At 47.1% G+C, this 15,780-nt stretch overlaps 1 protein-coding gene across 1 annotated transcript in view; it reads right to left on the bottom strand.

Moving 5' to 3' along the window:
* txnrd2.2 (thioredoxin reductase 2, tandem duplicate 2) overlaps positions 1 to 15,101 on the bottom strand; it is a 24,761-nt gene extending 9,660 nt beyond the window's left edge. The window contains exons 1-11 of the mRNA XM_062543083.1: positions 15,026 to 15,101; positions 14,736 to 14,801; positions 14,555 to 14,611; positions 14,308 to 14,452; positions 13,940 to 14,014; positions 13,460 to 13,538; positions 13,221 to 13,283; positions 12,649 to 12,719; positions 5,956 to 5,975; positions 5,334 to 5,425; positions 3,778 to 3,952 (exon numbers count right to left, since the gene is read on the bottom strand). Of these exons, the coding sequence (XP_062399067.1) occupies positions 3,778 to 3,952; positions 5,334 to 5,425; positions 5,956 to 5,975; positions 12,649 to 12,719; positions 13,221 to 13,283; positions 13,460 to 13,538; positions 13,940 to 14,014; positions 14,308 to 14,452; positions 14,555 to 14,611; positions 14,736 to 14,801; positions 15,026 to 15,101 (919 nt within the window). The remainder of the gene's footprint in view (positions 1 to 3,777; positions 3,953 to 5,333; positions 5,426 to 5,955; positions 5,976 to 12,648; positions 12,720 to 13,220; positions 13,284 to 13,459; positions 13,539 to 13,939; positions 14,015 to 14,307; positions 14,453 to 14,554; positions 14,612 to 14,735; positions 14,802 to 15,025) is intronic.
* Positions 15,102 to 15,780: the final 679 nt, after the last annotated feature.

Below are 15,780 nucleotides of genomic sequence, written 5' to 3'. Positions count from 1 at the left end.
CGCATTTCAATCAGGCCTCCGTGGAGCATCTGAGGACAGCAAAGCGGCGCCGATAAGGCAGTTCAATCACAGCGCCAAAGCGCTTCGACTTCAGAGTAAGTGCTGGACTGCACATTGTTAAATCAAAGCGAAATTCCCTCTGATCGATAACTGACCTGAGGGGTATTTTTTGAAAGCGCGGATAAGCCGCGGGCGGCGGTCAATAGCCGATTGGAGGCTGGTGGAGTTTACTGGGCTGACATAAGGTCAACAGCGGCAATTTCCTGCATTTTTTCTTACCGACCAAAATAGTGTCTGACCGGTTGAGCCCTTCTTCAAAAGTTCTGACTGGATGAGCCATAGCAATGGCTATAAAGTTCGCTACTTTGAAGTCGAGGCCTTGGTGCCTTCGGAGGAGGCTTCGGAGTGGCCATTGCTGCGTTCGTCTGGTCACTGCTTTCCGGCCCACTGGCCTGTCTGGCAGCCTCCACCACACCGGCTATCCATTGTGAGCCCGGAGGACACAACAGCAGCCTTCGGAAGCCGAGAGATAAGCCCATTCACCCCAGATGGGTGACACACACACACAAACACACACATACAGACACACACACACACACACACACACTGACGGGCAATGCCAGCCCCTGGGCGGCTCTCACAGCCTGAGTCCGAGAACAAAGCCTTGTTGTGGGCGAACAGACGGGGGGGGAGGATGGGGGGGAATCTCAAGGTCCAGCCGGCTAATTAGCGGCAACGGCAATCTCCGCTTTTGGCAGGCATCTAACGAGACCTTATCATCCGAGCAAGGACGACGAAGAGGAAAGCGAAAGGGCCGGAGACCAAACGAGGGAGCGGGCGCGGCCGTACGTGACCAAAGCTCGTTCCTGCATGAGCAGTGGGGCAGAGACCAGGAGGGAGGGAAAAAAGAAAACCGTCTATTTCGGGCTGTAGCGTTTAAAAGCAATTGTCGTCGCGTAACATTCCAGACGCCCACTGGCAAATTGGAGCGAAAAAGTGGTTTGTTTTTGCTTGATGGACTGTATCTGACTTGTGATATTGTTTTAAAAGCCCTACTACAGCATTGGCAACACAGCACGTCGTTTACGTGAAGCGCTCTCTCTCCGTGCAATGAGCACAAATTGAGGGTGTGACCATATATGAAAAAAAAAACACTATTTTTCTGTAACTATTTATACTAGAGTCTGATATAGATGTACTCAGCATGAAGGCAGGTACAGTGTTACTGGATACAGAACTCTACTTTCTGTGTCTGGTTGAAAAAAAGGGTAAAAAAAAACAAAAAACCCTAAATGACAGCATTCCATGGGAAAGACAAATAATGTGAGCGCACACACACAGAGAGAGAGAGGCACATGAAGACAGAGGAAATGGGAGCTTCCCCCCCCCCCCCCCCCCCCCCACCGCCAACAGCACGAGCACCTGGACCAGGGTGCAGCCCAGAGGAAGGATTCCAGCGCTGGAGGGCCGGAGCGCGGGAGGAAGGATGGGCCACGCGGAAGGGCGGAGAGGCTCCTCTGGGTGTTTTGCGATGACGCCCAGAGCCGGGACCAAGCCGTGCGGCGGGGGATCCGTCGGCCACGGACACGGGGCCCCTGTAACGAGCGGCGGGGGGCCCCTTTCGTACCCCCGCTGAGGGTCTGGTCACCGTCTGACCCCCAGTGTGTCGGGGTCGCCAGGGGGAAGTGGAACATCCGCTCATCAATGCAGAAAGACAACACATCATGTCCAGTCCACAGCATAGAGGGGCACAGATGGCCTCCGCCTGACCATGTGCCTCACACGCGGACGGGCAGTTTACAGTAGGCAGTAGGCACTTCCCAAACAACTTCCATTCAACACCGCACATTATGGCAACCGTAACACGCGCTACCTACACTGTTCAGTTCAAGCATCAGAGCACTAATACTCCGAACTTGACCTAAGGACAAATAAGTATATCAGAATAATAATGTATTTTACACTAAAAAAGAAACACTTTCAACACACTCACAAAATGAGCAACTTGCTCCATTATGTAGAGTGACGGTGGTGAGCAGATATAGGCCGGCGCCTCAACAGACACGACGTCCAGCGGTGAGGGCTCGACGCGCAGGAATTTAGAACAGTTTTCTATCACACCCGCGGCAGACGTTTCTAGTGGGCTTTGCTCCGTTCAAAACAACGTTCTAATCTAAGTTCTAATCGTTCTAATCGGCGTCGCGTACGTGTCCGGTGGACGCCGGCCTTAAAAGAAGTGGAGTGTCTAGTATGGCTAGACTAGTAATGAACCACCTCGTAGGACATGATAATGAACGTGTGGGAGAGAGTGCTAATAACTAATGGACCTCCAAGAGGGAAGACACATATGTGGAGCTAATGGAATCCGCATGGCTTTCCATAACATAGAAATCCATAGCTACACACACACACATACACACACACACAGAGTTGGAGAGAAACACATACACAGAGCTCGCAAAGTTACGGTGGGAAATCTGAGCAATGGTCCATGTGCCATTTTTTTTTAAGAGGAAATCAGCAAGACTTTGGGACCATCTAGAAATAAATAAACTGTCACTGCAGTGCTGGCTGGCGGATACATCCGCACCCCCCCCCCCCAACCCCCCACCATTGTCCTGCCCCGAACGGAATGAAACCAGAGAATCGAATGAGAGATGGACCAAGCGAGCAGCGCGAGCGGGAGAGCAGACACGCATCTGTCTCCAATGGCACGAGAAGAGAAAGAGAGAAAAAGAAAGGAAAGGAAAAGAGCACACAAAAAAAAGAGAAAGACGAGGAGAAGAAGAGAAAAAAAAGAAAGAGAAAAAGAAAAACGAGTGCAAATGACATGGTCCCTGGTCGGCGGCAGTGTGTGTTTTTTTTCCGTGGAGAGAGAGAGGGCCTGGGCACGGGGCAGGAAGGGCCGGCGGCCAGCGCGGGAGAACAAAGGAGGGAACGCGGCGACCCGCGGCCCTCGGCACATCCTGGAGCGGGGCGGCTGCCCCCGGCTGGACCGGGCCGGACCAGCGGGCAGCGCTGATTTAGCCCTCCCCTGGCGCCCACGCCGCCCCCCCCACCCCGCTTTATTGCCTTGTTTTCGGGGGCCTCCGAGTCCCCAGTCTGCTGACGCCGCGCTACTCAGTACAGTGTGTGTGACAGTGAGGAGCAACGGCTGTGAGAGGTGTGTGTGTGTGTGTGTATGTGTGTGTATGTGTGTGTGTGTATGACAAAGTGAAGGATCTTATAAGCTCTGTGTGTGTGTGTGTGTGTGTGTGTGTGTATGTATGTATGACAAAGTGAAGAATCTTATAAGCGCAGTGATGCGATACAATTGATGATGTTTTGTCTCAGGGTGTCTGTGAAAGCAGATCTGAGCACTTCAGAGTGGATAGGTGAATTCTGCCAAAGTGTGAGCCGTGGACGACTCAGAGCAGGAAATGGCCGTCGTGACTGATCGCTCCATTGTACGTGCTTAGTCTCAGGAGTCTCACAGACCACTTTCGTTTTGGATGAAGCTCCTGCAGTCCCGGCCAGACAATTTAAAAGCACAAAGAATGTGTCGTCTTAGAAAACCTAGCTTCTACCCGCTAAAGATCCACTCTAACACTCAAATACTGTATATACAGATTCACAAATAAAAATGATTCTTCCTTCTCAAAAGCTACAAACAGCAGCCTGCTGCCCTAGGCCATCAGGATATTTTTGTTTACTGAAAGAAAGACTACAGTCACTGGTGTTGCTTGTTGAGATGTTTCTTGAGACACAACAATGACGGTCCTCTCTCAGACAACTTACCTACAGCCCAGAGTACTGTGTCGAAGGTGTCGGTCTCGTCCTTCTTCGTGGAGGTATTGGTCCAGGTCACCTGGAGACCTCCGGAGGCCAGCTTCTCCACCTTCTTAGGGACACACTCCCAGGCAAACTTGGTGCCATAGGCCTCCATATAATCCGTCACCAGTCCGGCCATTTGCTAAAACAAAAGTGAACCTGACAATAAATCTCCTTATGTTTATTTACCCGCAATAAGCAACTTTACAAACAGCTCTTACATAAGGACAATTTTAAATTTGACCACAGACAATTATACACCTAGACTCTAGAGTGGAAATTACCAGTGAGGCCTTTATTCTTAATGAAGAAGAAAAGTACAGAGTTAGAAAACACAAGTCTGGCCAAGTCGGCCTTCCTGTTATTGCCAGGCGGGCTGGTAGCCTGAGTGTGGTGAGTCACCTCACAAGTGTTTGACACAAGTCAACGTTTCTAACGCTGCTGCAGGCACTGGCAAACACACACACAGGTGTAATGTGAGACGGACACACACACACACACACACACACACACACACACACACACAGAGACACGAACGCACGCACGCAAAGGACAAAACATTTGTCTGCAAGCAAGATCATTGATAACACTTCGTCAGTAGTGGGCAGCACTACACTACTCATGTCAGCAGGTGCTTCCATGTCATTTAACACTCATGTCCTGATACACAAATCAGTCACTGTGAAAGGAAATTATATGTAATAGTATACAGTACCTTATGCATTCATATATAACATTATGAATCCTGTATAGCCCGCTATTAACTGAACACTGACACATTCAAACACTACACACATTTTCCTCTGTAGTCTATCGACAGTTTACAGTCAGCAAATTGTCAGTAGAATTGTAATATAATAATAAACATCCAAACAGACAAACTAGTACTCCAGCAGTAAACCGAGACAAATGGAAAATGTCTAATTTCTCTTGTGCCAAACAATCATAATTGAACTGATTCAATTTTTCAGTTCATTTACAAGATTATCTGTGGCAGTCAAAATTACAACATGTTCTGTCAACACTGCCAATTAGAAGACCAAGTCATGAGCAGAATGGCTGCCAAAGAGGCAAGGCTTTCAGTGTCATTAACCACAAATAATGTGCTAATCAGTCGAGGCCATTTAGTGCAGTCCATTCTGCAGGCTTTCTAACACCATGAACTGACATTTATTTCATGACACATTTCATTAACTCACATCCATTATTTATAAGAGAAAATGAGCCTACATTTTTTTTCCCATTACATCGTTTTTCTTATTCCACCAAGCTTGGACAAAAATATAATTATTTCTCTTATTTTGATGCACAAACAAGACCAAACCTTGACCATACAGTACACTGCCTGAAACTGATCAGTGTCTTCACACCGAGCTGCATCCTCAAAGGTAGCCTTGCTCATGTGTGATGATGAAGCAGAAAGCGCGGACTAGCTGAACTAGATGCATTCAGATGCTCAGGCAGCTGCAGACACGAAAGGAGAGGAAAACATGAGCAGCACAAGAGAGCAATCGCGCCCGTACCTGATCAAACCCCCGGAGGGCGATGCTGCGCACCATGATGGTGGTGTCCAGGCCGATGCCCGTCAGGAAGCCAGCACACTCCAGGCCCACGTCTGCACCGGCACCAGTTCAGGAGACACACACACACCACTACACACTAAATGCATCTCCCTCATCCACAAACACATTTATGCCCGTCACTGTGTACTCTTTCTTTTTTCTTTCAGTACTTAACACTAACTTTTTAGTTTATTCACCCAGTCATATCTAATCATATTTATTTTGTTTACGCATCCCACATTTATCTATATTCTCTGTTGCTACCCGTCTCTGAGAGTTATCAAACTACATGTTGTGGTATGCCTACAATGACAAAGCAGTCGGTGGTAATGTAATGGTTAAGGAACTGGGCTAGCGTGCTGTAGCCTGAAAGTTGCTCCGGGGACGATGTAATCCCTTGTAATGTCTCTGACACATGTACGTCACTTTGGACAACAGTGTCTGCTAAACGAACAAATGTAAAATATAAAGCACAGCGAGTGTCTCATATGGCGTGAGTCAGTCTCTACAGCGTGTTATGATAAGATGAAAACAACAGGCACACTCCACCCAAACTGGACTGGACTGGCAGTCAGAAGGATACAGCTGGCACCAACCACGAGCCTGAAAAAGACACCACAGAGAGAAAGCAGTTACACTCACACTTACCCGCCATCCAACATGAACAAGCACAAGTACAGCCTATTCCTTTCACCACATCACGCCTTCCCCTCCTACACAATAGAGAGCCTATATGTTCTACTTCCCATTGGCCTCTGATACCGTGCCAAACTCAACAGTGAACATACAGGTAGGAGAGCCACAGGGGTATAGTTCTGAGGCCAGAGAGGAACTCTGAAGCGATGAAAGTGGCCAGGTTCAATTACTCAACAGTGACAAACGCATCCAAGCAGAGAGGAAAGGGGGCTGGGGGGCAAGAAAATGACTGAAAAATGAATGAACAAAAAGCTTTTACAGCCAGACACATTTATACATTGAAGACAATGTTACATATAGCAACTGGGCAGCTGGTCAAGTTTTGCAAGGTTTGCAAAGTTTGCCTTTTAAAAGTGGTTCGCTGTGCCTGTCTTAGACAAAATCTGCTATGTGTGTGCATGTCTGTGTGTGCGTGCATGTCTGTGTGTTCCTGGTGATTTGCAAGCGTGTCTGTTTGTATGAAATATATTGTGTGCTACTCTGGTTATACACAGGCACGTAACACACCCATGTAACATGTAACTTGTGTCCTTGTCATGCGCTTGTATGCGGACACGTGCACATGAGTCTGTGTCCCGGTCTGTGTGTGTGTGTGTGGCCTAGGTGGAGTGCTCCCATAAATCCATGCCCGGAGGAAAGCTAATTGCTAATGTCAGGAGCTAATCCCCCTGGCTGTGGCGCGTTTCCCGGCTCAGGGTCTACTCAGGGCCCCGCTGACTGAAGCCCGCATGGAGCCCCGGCTCGACCAGTGACAGCGCGCGCACACACACACACATATACAGCTGTGCTTCAGCTCTTGCCAACACCAAAGGCCTAAGTAGAGAGGGAATTAGGACAAGATCTCTAACACAGCCCTGCACTTTCATCACAGTGTTGTCTCCCACACCCACCCACCTACACACACACACACACACTTTGCTACATGACATCTCAGAAGAGGCTGCTTGTACTTATCCAGCACTGTCTGGAAAAGGCCTCTTATGGAGGGGCCTCCAGTACAGAGTGTCTGCGTCTGCCAAGCCGACTCCATTGTGGAGGGGAAGGGAGTCATTGTGCCGAGAACAAAAGCTAATCCTGATGGGGAGGAGAGAGAGAGATGCTTTTGCTATTAAGCATATCGCTAATGGACTGCAAGTCTGGAACTCCCTGTGCAACATTCTTGCATACAGAACCCCCCAAAATACCAGACACACACACAAACACACAGCGGCATACACAGAGACAAACGCATACTCGCATACACACACACACGCACAGCGCACACACACACACACACACACACACACACACACACACACACACACACACACACACACACACACACACACACACACACACACACACACACACACACACACACACACACACACACACACACACACACACACACACACACACACACACACACACACACACACACACACACACACACACACACACACACACACACACACACACACACACACACAAACACAAACACGTCTGTTGGCAGCAGTAGTGTGAGACGTCTGGGAAGCCCCTGCAGTAGTCTGGAGGCCACAGGTGGCAAGGGCATGAGGGGGCGGATGGATGCATGGCACTGAACACAGCACTCTAACCTTGGGCACCAGCATGGAGACTGGGCGTAGTCACCCCACACGACACGACTCTCTGGCCCTCTGCCCGTCATTTACATTTATACTTATCAGATTCTATGTGCAGCAGATATTGGAAGAACACTCTCAAAATGAATGTGTTGAAAGCAACACATCTCTGTGTCCAGATAGGGACATGTGTTGTTTCTAACACATTGCTTTTGTGATTTGTTACACAATACAGTATGTGTTGAAAATAACACACCTTTTTAAACACATCTCTGTGTCCAACAGAGTTTCTTTTGTCTCCAACACATTCATTTTAAGAGTGTACTATAATTAATGTAGTAGTCAATTAAAGTTCCCACTGCAAAATTATATCGAGCAATCATACTTATTTACAGTCATAGTTGATATTGACTGAGATTTCAGACACTGAGGGCTGTCTGTATCGCTCCAGGATGCCTTCTAGTCTTGAGCTCATATTGTGCCCTGCACAGATTCAAGGCATCTTGGGTCAGATGCAGCAAGCAGCACCAAAACATAATCGTGCCTGCACCATTTTTCAAAATGGGTACGGTGTCCTTTTCTTTGACACATTACATTGATCATCTGCGACCACAGAGCTGATGTGACTTGCCAAAGAGCTCCAGTTTCAGCTCATCAGTCCTAAGAATATTTCTCCAGATGGATTGTGACTTGACAATAAGCATTTTAGCCCATTCCAGACTGGCTTTTCAATGTTTTTCTTTCAACAGTAGGAGTCCTCCAAGAAGCCCACTGTTGTCCAAAGCGTGTCCCGTGCTGTGATCACCTGAGGATGTACCTTGACTTTGATACGTTTTCTTTGGCTCTTTGTTTTCCAATTTGCACCATCCTTCCTATTCAGTCTGGGGTCATTTCTTCTCTTGAAGTCACATCCAGCGACCATGGCTGCTGTCCCATGCACGTTAAACTTGTTCAAAATATGTGCAATTGTGGTCACTGGAAGATCAAGCAGCTTGAAGATGTTCTGATAGCCTTCAGCCTTAACGTGCCTGTTCAGAATTTGTTTTTCCGATCCCTCAGGCAACTCTTTCCTTTGATTTATCTGGTCTCTCCATTCATTTAGGTCCACACAATGTTACCAAACTGCAGAGTGACTACTTTTCTCCATTTAAACAGGCTGAATGACTGACTAGATCATCTGAATAAGATCCATTTGTAATTCTAAATTAAACATTCATATAATTCAATAATTTAACATATTTTTTAGCGGTATGAACCAATGGATAATTTTCTTTGTAAAATAAGCATCAAATGATCCCTTTTCAAACTTTCTTTGCTTTATTCTATTATATACCAAAAGGCAGCTATTCATGAGCAAATTGCTAGGAATTTCATCACTTTTAAGGATCCAGCCACGACTGTAGTCACTTTGAATGGGACACATGAGTAAAAACAAAAACAGAACAAAAAAACAAAAACAGAACAACACTACCAACATCTCAGAGTTCTTTGTAAGTAATTGTGTTTACCGATCTCATAAATAACAACACATTTCTTGTTGTTGCATTATCATTGTTATGATGGCACCATGCCAACAACAACAACGACGCCACCAACAAAAACAACAACCCTGTACTTCCACCGCAGTACTAGTCAGGAAACCGGCCTCTAACCATAACCTCTTTGGAGGCATCGTGCCAGCGCCACGGGCAAAGGTAGAGGCAGGGTGACTGCGCCGGGCCCTGGAGCCTAATCGTGAAGCACGAGAGAGGAATGCAGAGAGCAAACACGAGACTCCCACCCCGCCCCAGCAGCCAGCGTAGACGGACAGTCCCGCATGCACACACGCACACACACACACACACACACACACACACACACACACACACACACACACACACACACACACACACACACACACACACACACGGGCCTCTCTTTATCCACTTAATCTCCCCGCGGCACGACCACGATTTCGGAGCAAGGCCTTGCTCCTCTCAAAGGACGTCATGCAACAAATGTGCACACACATACACACACACACACGCACGCTTACAACTGACACAGATAGCAACCTACAGTACAAGTTATAAAAACATGGCCTTGTCATGTCATAAAGAGGAGAATGAGACCTCAAAGAGGTGAGTGAGTGACTATAACGCCCTGGTCACACAGTGTAACCTCGTTTCACAATAGGGAAACGCACAGCGGCTGCTTGAGGTGGGGATGATTGAGTTTTCCGAGGGCTTACAAAACCACCCTCAAAGACACTACAAGGGCAGCTGTATTTGTACAAGTGGCTGAATCATTTTTTGATTCCCCACAGGTGCCTAGTCAAGTCATTGTGCGCGTACAGCAGGGGTCGGCCATGCGTGAAGGGATTTCAGATTGCTACTGTAGACAGGGTTATACATGTTGGGCCAGCCAGCCAGACTTCCCTCGGTATCTGACAAATGATCAACAACATCAGTTACCGCGAAGAGAATAAACGTACGGACTCGGGAATGTACCGTTCCCAATCACATCCAGTGATCCAGTTTCCACACACACTCAGCCAACCGAGAGTCTGATTACAGGGTCTCTCCTAAGGGCCCCTTTCTGTAGCTGTTTTGGACTGAGACCTGACAGGACTCGGCACCTGGCTGGACACCGCACTGATGACCCCTGATTGGCTGAGTGAGCACGCTACGTTGGGCTAATCCCGCATGATGATTAAGCTGCACCGAGTCGATCAGTTGTGATTTCCTTTGGGGACTGGGAGAGGCAACGGGAGCAGAATGAGGAACCCATTTTCCTACGATTAATGCCTGGGCGCAAAAATCCATGCGACACTTCCAAATGTCTCCAATGAAAGCGTTTCAACAAACACTTTCATCTTCACAGCAGGGGGCCCATGAATGCTGAAGCAATGGGGGCAAGCAGCTGGGCTGGGCTACTGCCAGCGCTGTCTAAACGCATCGCAAGTGCATCTCAATAACGCACCAAGAGCACGGTACCAGGGGGCGAGACTAGCGCACTGAACAAGTTCGTTTGATTAAACAGCACGATCTTGAGGGCTTTTCGGGCCTTTTACAGCCTACAGGGGAACAACTCTCCGACTTCTGAGAACATGCTATACAAGACCCTGTTGGATTCCATTTCATTCACTTGTCACCCACTACTCAAGGGCCCAGCACTCTTCTGAAAGCTCATAATCCTCGACTGCAGATTCCCGTAGACCAAAAGCCCAATCCGTCCAGGGCAGGAGGCAGGAGGGTTCTACTTTCATCCCTAGGTACCACGCCGTGGAAACGACTTGGAGTGTATGTGGACTTCTGACAGAAAAACGCAGGGGGAGGTTTAAAGTAAGTAGACGGCGCTTCGCATTTGAAGAACTACCTTTCATCGTTGCTCACAGACACATTCCGCGAGGTGCTAATATGGCTTCAGTGTGAACAGATCACCGTCTCTTTACGCCTGCAGGTCCGTCAGGGCCTTAATGACCACACCGAACAAGTACCGACGGCTATTCCACAGGCAACCAGCACATGCCTGTCCATCTCCTTTTCTCCTTTCATGCTTTTTCTCTGTCCATCTGTCTTCCATCTCTCTCTCTCTCTGTCTCCCTCCCTCCTTCATTTCATCTCACTCAGGTGCGGTCTCCCTCCCTCCGCCCTGGCTGTCATTCGTCGGAGCGCTTGGCGGGGCCGTGTGGGCCGGACGCACGCGAGCGAGCCTGCTGACCTCTCCGTCTCTCTCTCTCTCTCTCTCGCTCCCTCCCTCTCTCACCCCTTCTGTCCACTCCCTTCCCCACCTGCACAGCTGACAGCTCCGCTCCTGACCAGCAGCGTACCCAGCCCAGGGACAGAGGGAGGGAGACACAGAGAGAGAAAACAGAGAGAGAGAGAGAGAGAGAGAAAACCCCAGGACGCACCTCTCATCATCACTCTCTCACAGAGGGACTATAAGACAACCAGATCCAGCTCAAATAAAGACTTCCCCAGCCTAGTTAGCCACGCTAGAAACTAAGAGTTGTAAAAGAAGAACTCTTAAAACTACCCTTACAAAGTTACAGCAGATCAAAAGAACTGATTAAAAGGACATGGTGATAATACTACATAAAACTGGGAAAATAAATGAGCTGAAACATGAAGCTGCACTGCCATCAAGTGGCAAGGAGCAAATACAGCAGGGCTTCTTTTTTCATCCCTCGGATTTGGGGAAACCCTCAGCCCCGATAATAAATTGCCTTCACATAATACAGACAAATGAGGCATTTAGATTTAGGTTAGATAAATCATGAACCATGGTGATTTGATTTGTATGACAGATTTCATGAATACCAAAAAGTGTGTGTGTGTGTGTGTGTGTGTGTGTGTGTGTGTGTGTGTGTGTGTGTGTGTGTGTGTGAGTGTGTGAGTGTGTGAGTGTGTGTGCAAGTGTGTATGTGTGTGTGTGTTTGCGTGTGTGTTTACATGTATGTTTATGTGTATGTTTGGGTGTGCATGCGCGCGCGTGAGTGTGTGTGTACTGTACAGTACGCACACACGCACATTGTGTGTGTGTGTGTGTATGTTTGGGGGGGTGATCTGCATGGGCGTGATAAGACTGAAGAGATTGAGATCGAACAGGTCATAGCAAGATTAAATCAGTAAGTCTAAGAAGTGTGCCACGGCACTTAGGCAAGAATTCACATGATGGACCACACGCCCAGTGGAACAAAAGGAAAGCAAGTACAAATAAAGATCTTCAGGCTTTCCAAACAGCCTTTTAGCGATTACAGCGGAAGTAATTACAGACCAGACCAGAAAGAACCCGATGATGTTTGGCCTCTAAAGGAGTGCCAAATGCTCAATTAGCTAACGCTAACCCATCTAATAGACCACCACTATATTTTTAGTATACAATTAGAATTAATCTCTTCGGGAGGCGGGAGCTCTGCTGTGTGTTAACTAAAGGCTAACTAAAGCACTGCGGTGAATGCTAATCAGGTCGGACTTCCTGGCCTACTTGCTCACTGATTGACAGACAGGACTCACGTCTTTCCAGGTGACTCTTTGAGCCAGAATATGTCGTCGCTGGTGATCCCGTGCTCGATCGCTCCAGGAACCTGAGGGTGGGGGCAGAAGAAAAACAACAACAACAATTCTGGTTGAGTTCCACAGTTATCATTTTGTTTCGATCGAGCCCTTCCTAAAGATGTCCGATGTGTCTGATGTCCACGCTCTGTCATCACGCAGAGGCAGACGGATGGATTGGCAGTGGGGGGGCTCTCAAGGTCACAAGCAAGAGCTCATGATCACATCTTTTACAGACAGGAGGGAGGGTGGGATGACACAACACAACGGTAGCCCCCTCTGCCAACAGCAGCAGTAATTCTCTCCCACTGCTCTGGTTATCGCACAAGGTCAGTCTGTTGTCATAGACAGTGGGAGAGAATGAGTGAGACAGAAGTGGGGGGAGAAAAAGATAAATAGGGACAGACTCAAAGGGTGGCAGATGAAGAGAGAAAGAGAGAGAGAGAATGGGTGGGAGAAAGAAGGACAAACACACAGACACACACACAAAACAAAACAAAAAAGAGGCGAAGGGAGGTGGCCCAAGGACTTACATGTGTGGGGTACTTTGGCCGGCCTCCGGTGGCGATCACAATGTCCCTGGCAGTGAGCGTCGTCTGCAGACAGAGGAGGTATCATTTGAGAGGGTCAGTGAGTTCAGCCGCCGGCCAGCTGCTTAGGTGCCGCTGCCGCACGCTGACAACTTTGGCCGGATGAAAAATGGAAATGGAAAGGGCACGGGGGCAAATTAAAGCCAAGCTGTGCGAGCTCGAACGTGCGATAAATATTTCACCTCTTTGCCTCTGGCGGTTACTCCTTTGACTGTGTGTTCATCCACCAGGCTGCCCTTCATGTTGAGATATTTCACTTTCCTGCCATGCAGAATGAAAGAGGGCAAAACGTTAGGCACCACTGGACGCTTTCAAAGTGAAACCACCAACGACAACGTGACTGACAAAAATCAATTAATGCATTCAGCAAAGGCCTGCTGGTCTGGGTTGAGAGCAATTTTTTGGAGCCTCTAAATCAAAGGCTTGAAAAGATTCAAATCTGCATAAAGTTTACAGACAGCCTGATCATGTTTATATGAATAACAGACATCAGATGTGGGATGTATGATGCCAGTGTAAAGAGAAATTATAAGGTCCAGGTCGGCCAGTATACTGCTTATCAGAAAAAGTTAACCAATAACTAATGACCTGGCCATAACTAGTTGTAACTGGCTGGCATTAGTCCTGACTGTTTTTAACTGTTATTGAAGTGTGTTTCTCACTTGTCTTGTAGCTGAACTCGATGACCCCAGTTCAGTGATTTCACATGATTCTGCACAGCTGCTGACATAGTGGCCCTGTGACACAGCAGATTAATGGAGTTAATATATTAACATTAAAGATAAGCAAGACACCATCAAATATTCGTTTGCACAAGACTTGTCAGAGGACTAATACCTATGGTAACACTGCCCTCTTGTGCCAACACTTATGGTTTACACAACCTTTACACAACAACAATTCCACAACATATCCTCTAGATGGCAATATTGAGTATCAATGACAACCTAGGTAGGAGCTAAATGCTGTCGGCTACTTATAAAACACAAGTTATCAAATGTGTCCGCCATGCATTACAGGCGTGTATTACCAGTCATGTGATACCGGGCCCGGTATCGTCCAGCCGTATTTCTGCGCATCTTTGATTGCAGTGCCGAAAAGAGCGGCTTGGTGCATCAGTTTCTTGGGTATGCACCCAACATTTACACATGTTCCTCCTAAACCCCATTTAGTACCTGAAGGAATGACATATAGTGCATTATGCCAAATGTTGTCAAGGCATAAGAAATCAAACAGCAACATGAAAAGAAAGGGACGGGTTTTATTTAAACGCAAACCTTTGGCTGATGGTTCTACATAATCCAAGACAGCTACCTTCTTCCCGAGCTGAGCAGCTGTGAGAGAACCAAGTGTAAGTTACGTCCAAGTGAAATTCCATAGCAATGTCCTATAGTATCTTGCACAGTTCATAGCGGGCTTGTCTACTGATCTTAGTTTGCCAGTTGTGGGCTACCATACCTTCCTTAGAGCATGCCAGACCTCCGGAGCCTCCGCCAATGACCACGACATCATAGTCGAATTTACCTGAAATAACACGAACTATTCAATGCCTATGAAGAGGTTTTCACACGCTGTCAAAGTTTGCAGGCTACACGACATTAGGCTGTTTTGCAACGCTGACTGGCTAACTTACCTAACTCAACATGTTGACATAGCTAAAGTATCGCTAGCCTTAAATACAGCTGAATCAGATATCAATATAAGAAAAGCAGGCTGGTTTCATTAACGAGACAAAAATACACAAATACCTGTCAAATTTCTGGTTAATGTATGTACGCAACCTACAGATTTTAACCGGTGCCTGCCTCTACAGAAGGCTGCCATGTTGTTTTTGACAAAGGACCCCTTCCCTTCAATATGTGTCTAGTACGATGCCTGAAATTCCTTGCTAAAAAATAATTGTTTCTTAGTTATTTGTATGATTTGCATAGTTGTTCTGAATTTGAAAGCATGTTTCTAATATTATACATTTACATTATAGCCGAAATTGGCCGAAATTTGGAAGGAAAAGTAATATATTGGCCACGTTCACTATGGTCAGGACTGCACGGCCGTTAATCATACATTAGTGCGTAGGCCTAGCGCTCTGGCCTATTCATGGTAAACTCTGTTTTAAAAAAAGCATAATGGGCGATGAAGTCTTGTATTGAACTAAACATTTAGTTATTAACAAGAAAAAACATTTCCTTTATTCTCTGTGTGTGTGTGTGTGTGTGTGTGTGTGTGTGTGTGTGTGTGTGTGTGTGTGTGTACATATAGCCTATAAAAGGATTGCACAAAACTGTAGCCTACCTACATTAGGCCATGTTACCTTTGACGTTCCTGTGATTCAGGGTTGAATATGTTGCAATAGGGCAGGCGGCCTACCACATTTTCATATCATAGCAAGCTTATTATTTGAGCACATTATGGATAACCAGGCCAAAAGGTTGAACGTTTTCCTTCAGCTGCTATCATTTTTAGTTTTCTAGCTTCCTGAATTTCATGGAGCCCACACAACACA

This window comes from Sardina pilchardus, chromosome 8 (assembly GCF_963854185.1).
Source record: "Sardina pilchardus chromosome 8, fSarPil1.1, whole genome shotgun sequence".
In the NCBI taxonomy this organism is placed as follows: domain Eukaryota; kingdom Metazoa; phylum Chordata; class Actinopteri; order Clupeiformes; family Clupeidae; genus Sardina; species Sardina pilchardus.
The sequence above is the reverse complement of the archived record's forward strand: the minus strand, read 5'-3'. Positions and strand labels throughout refer to the sequence as shown.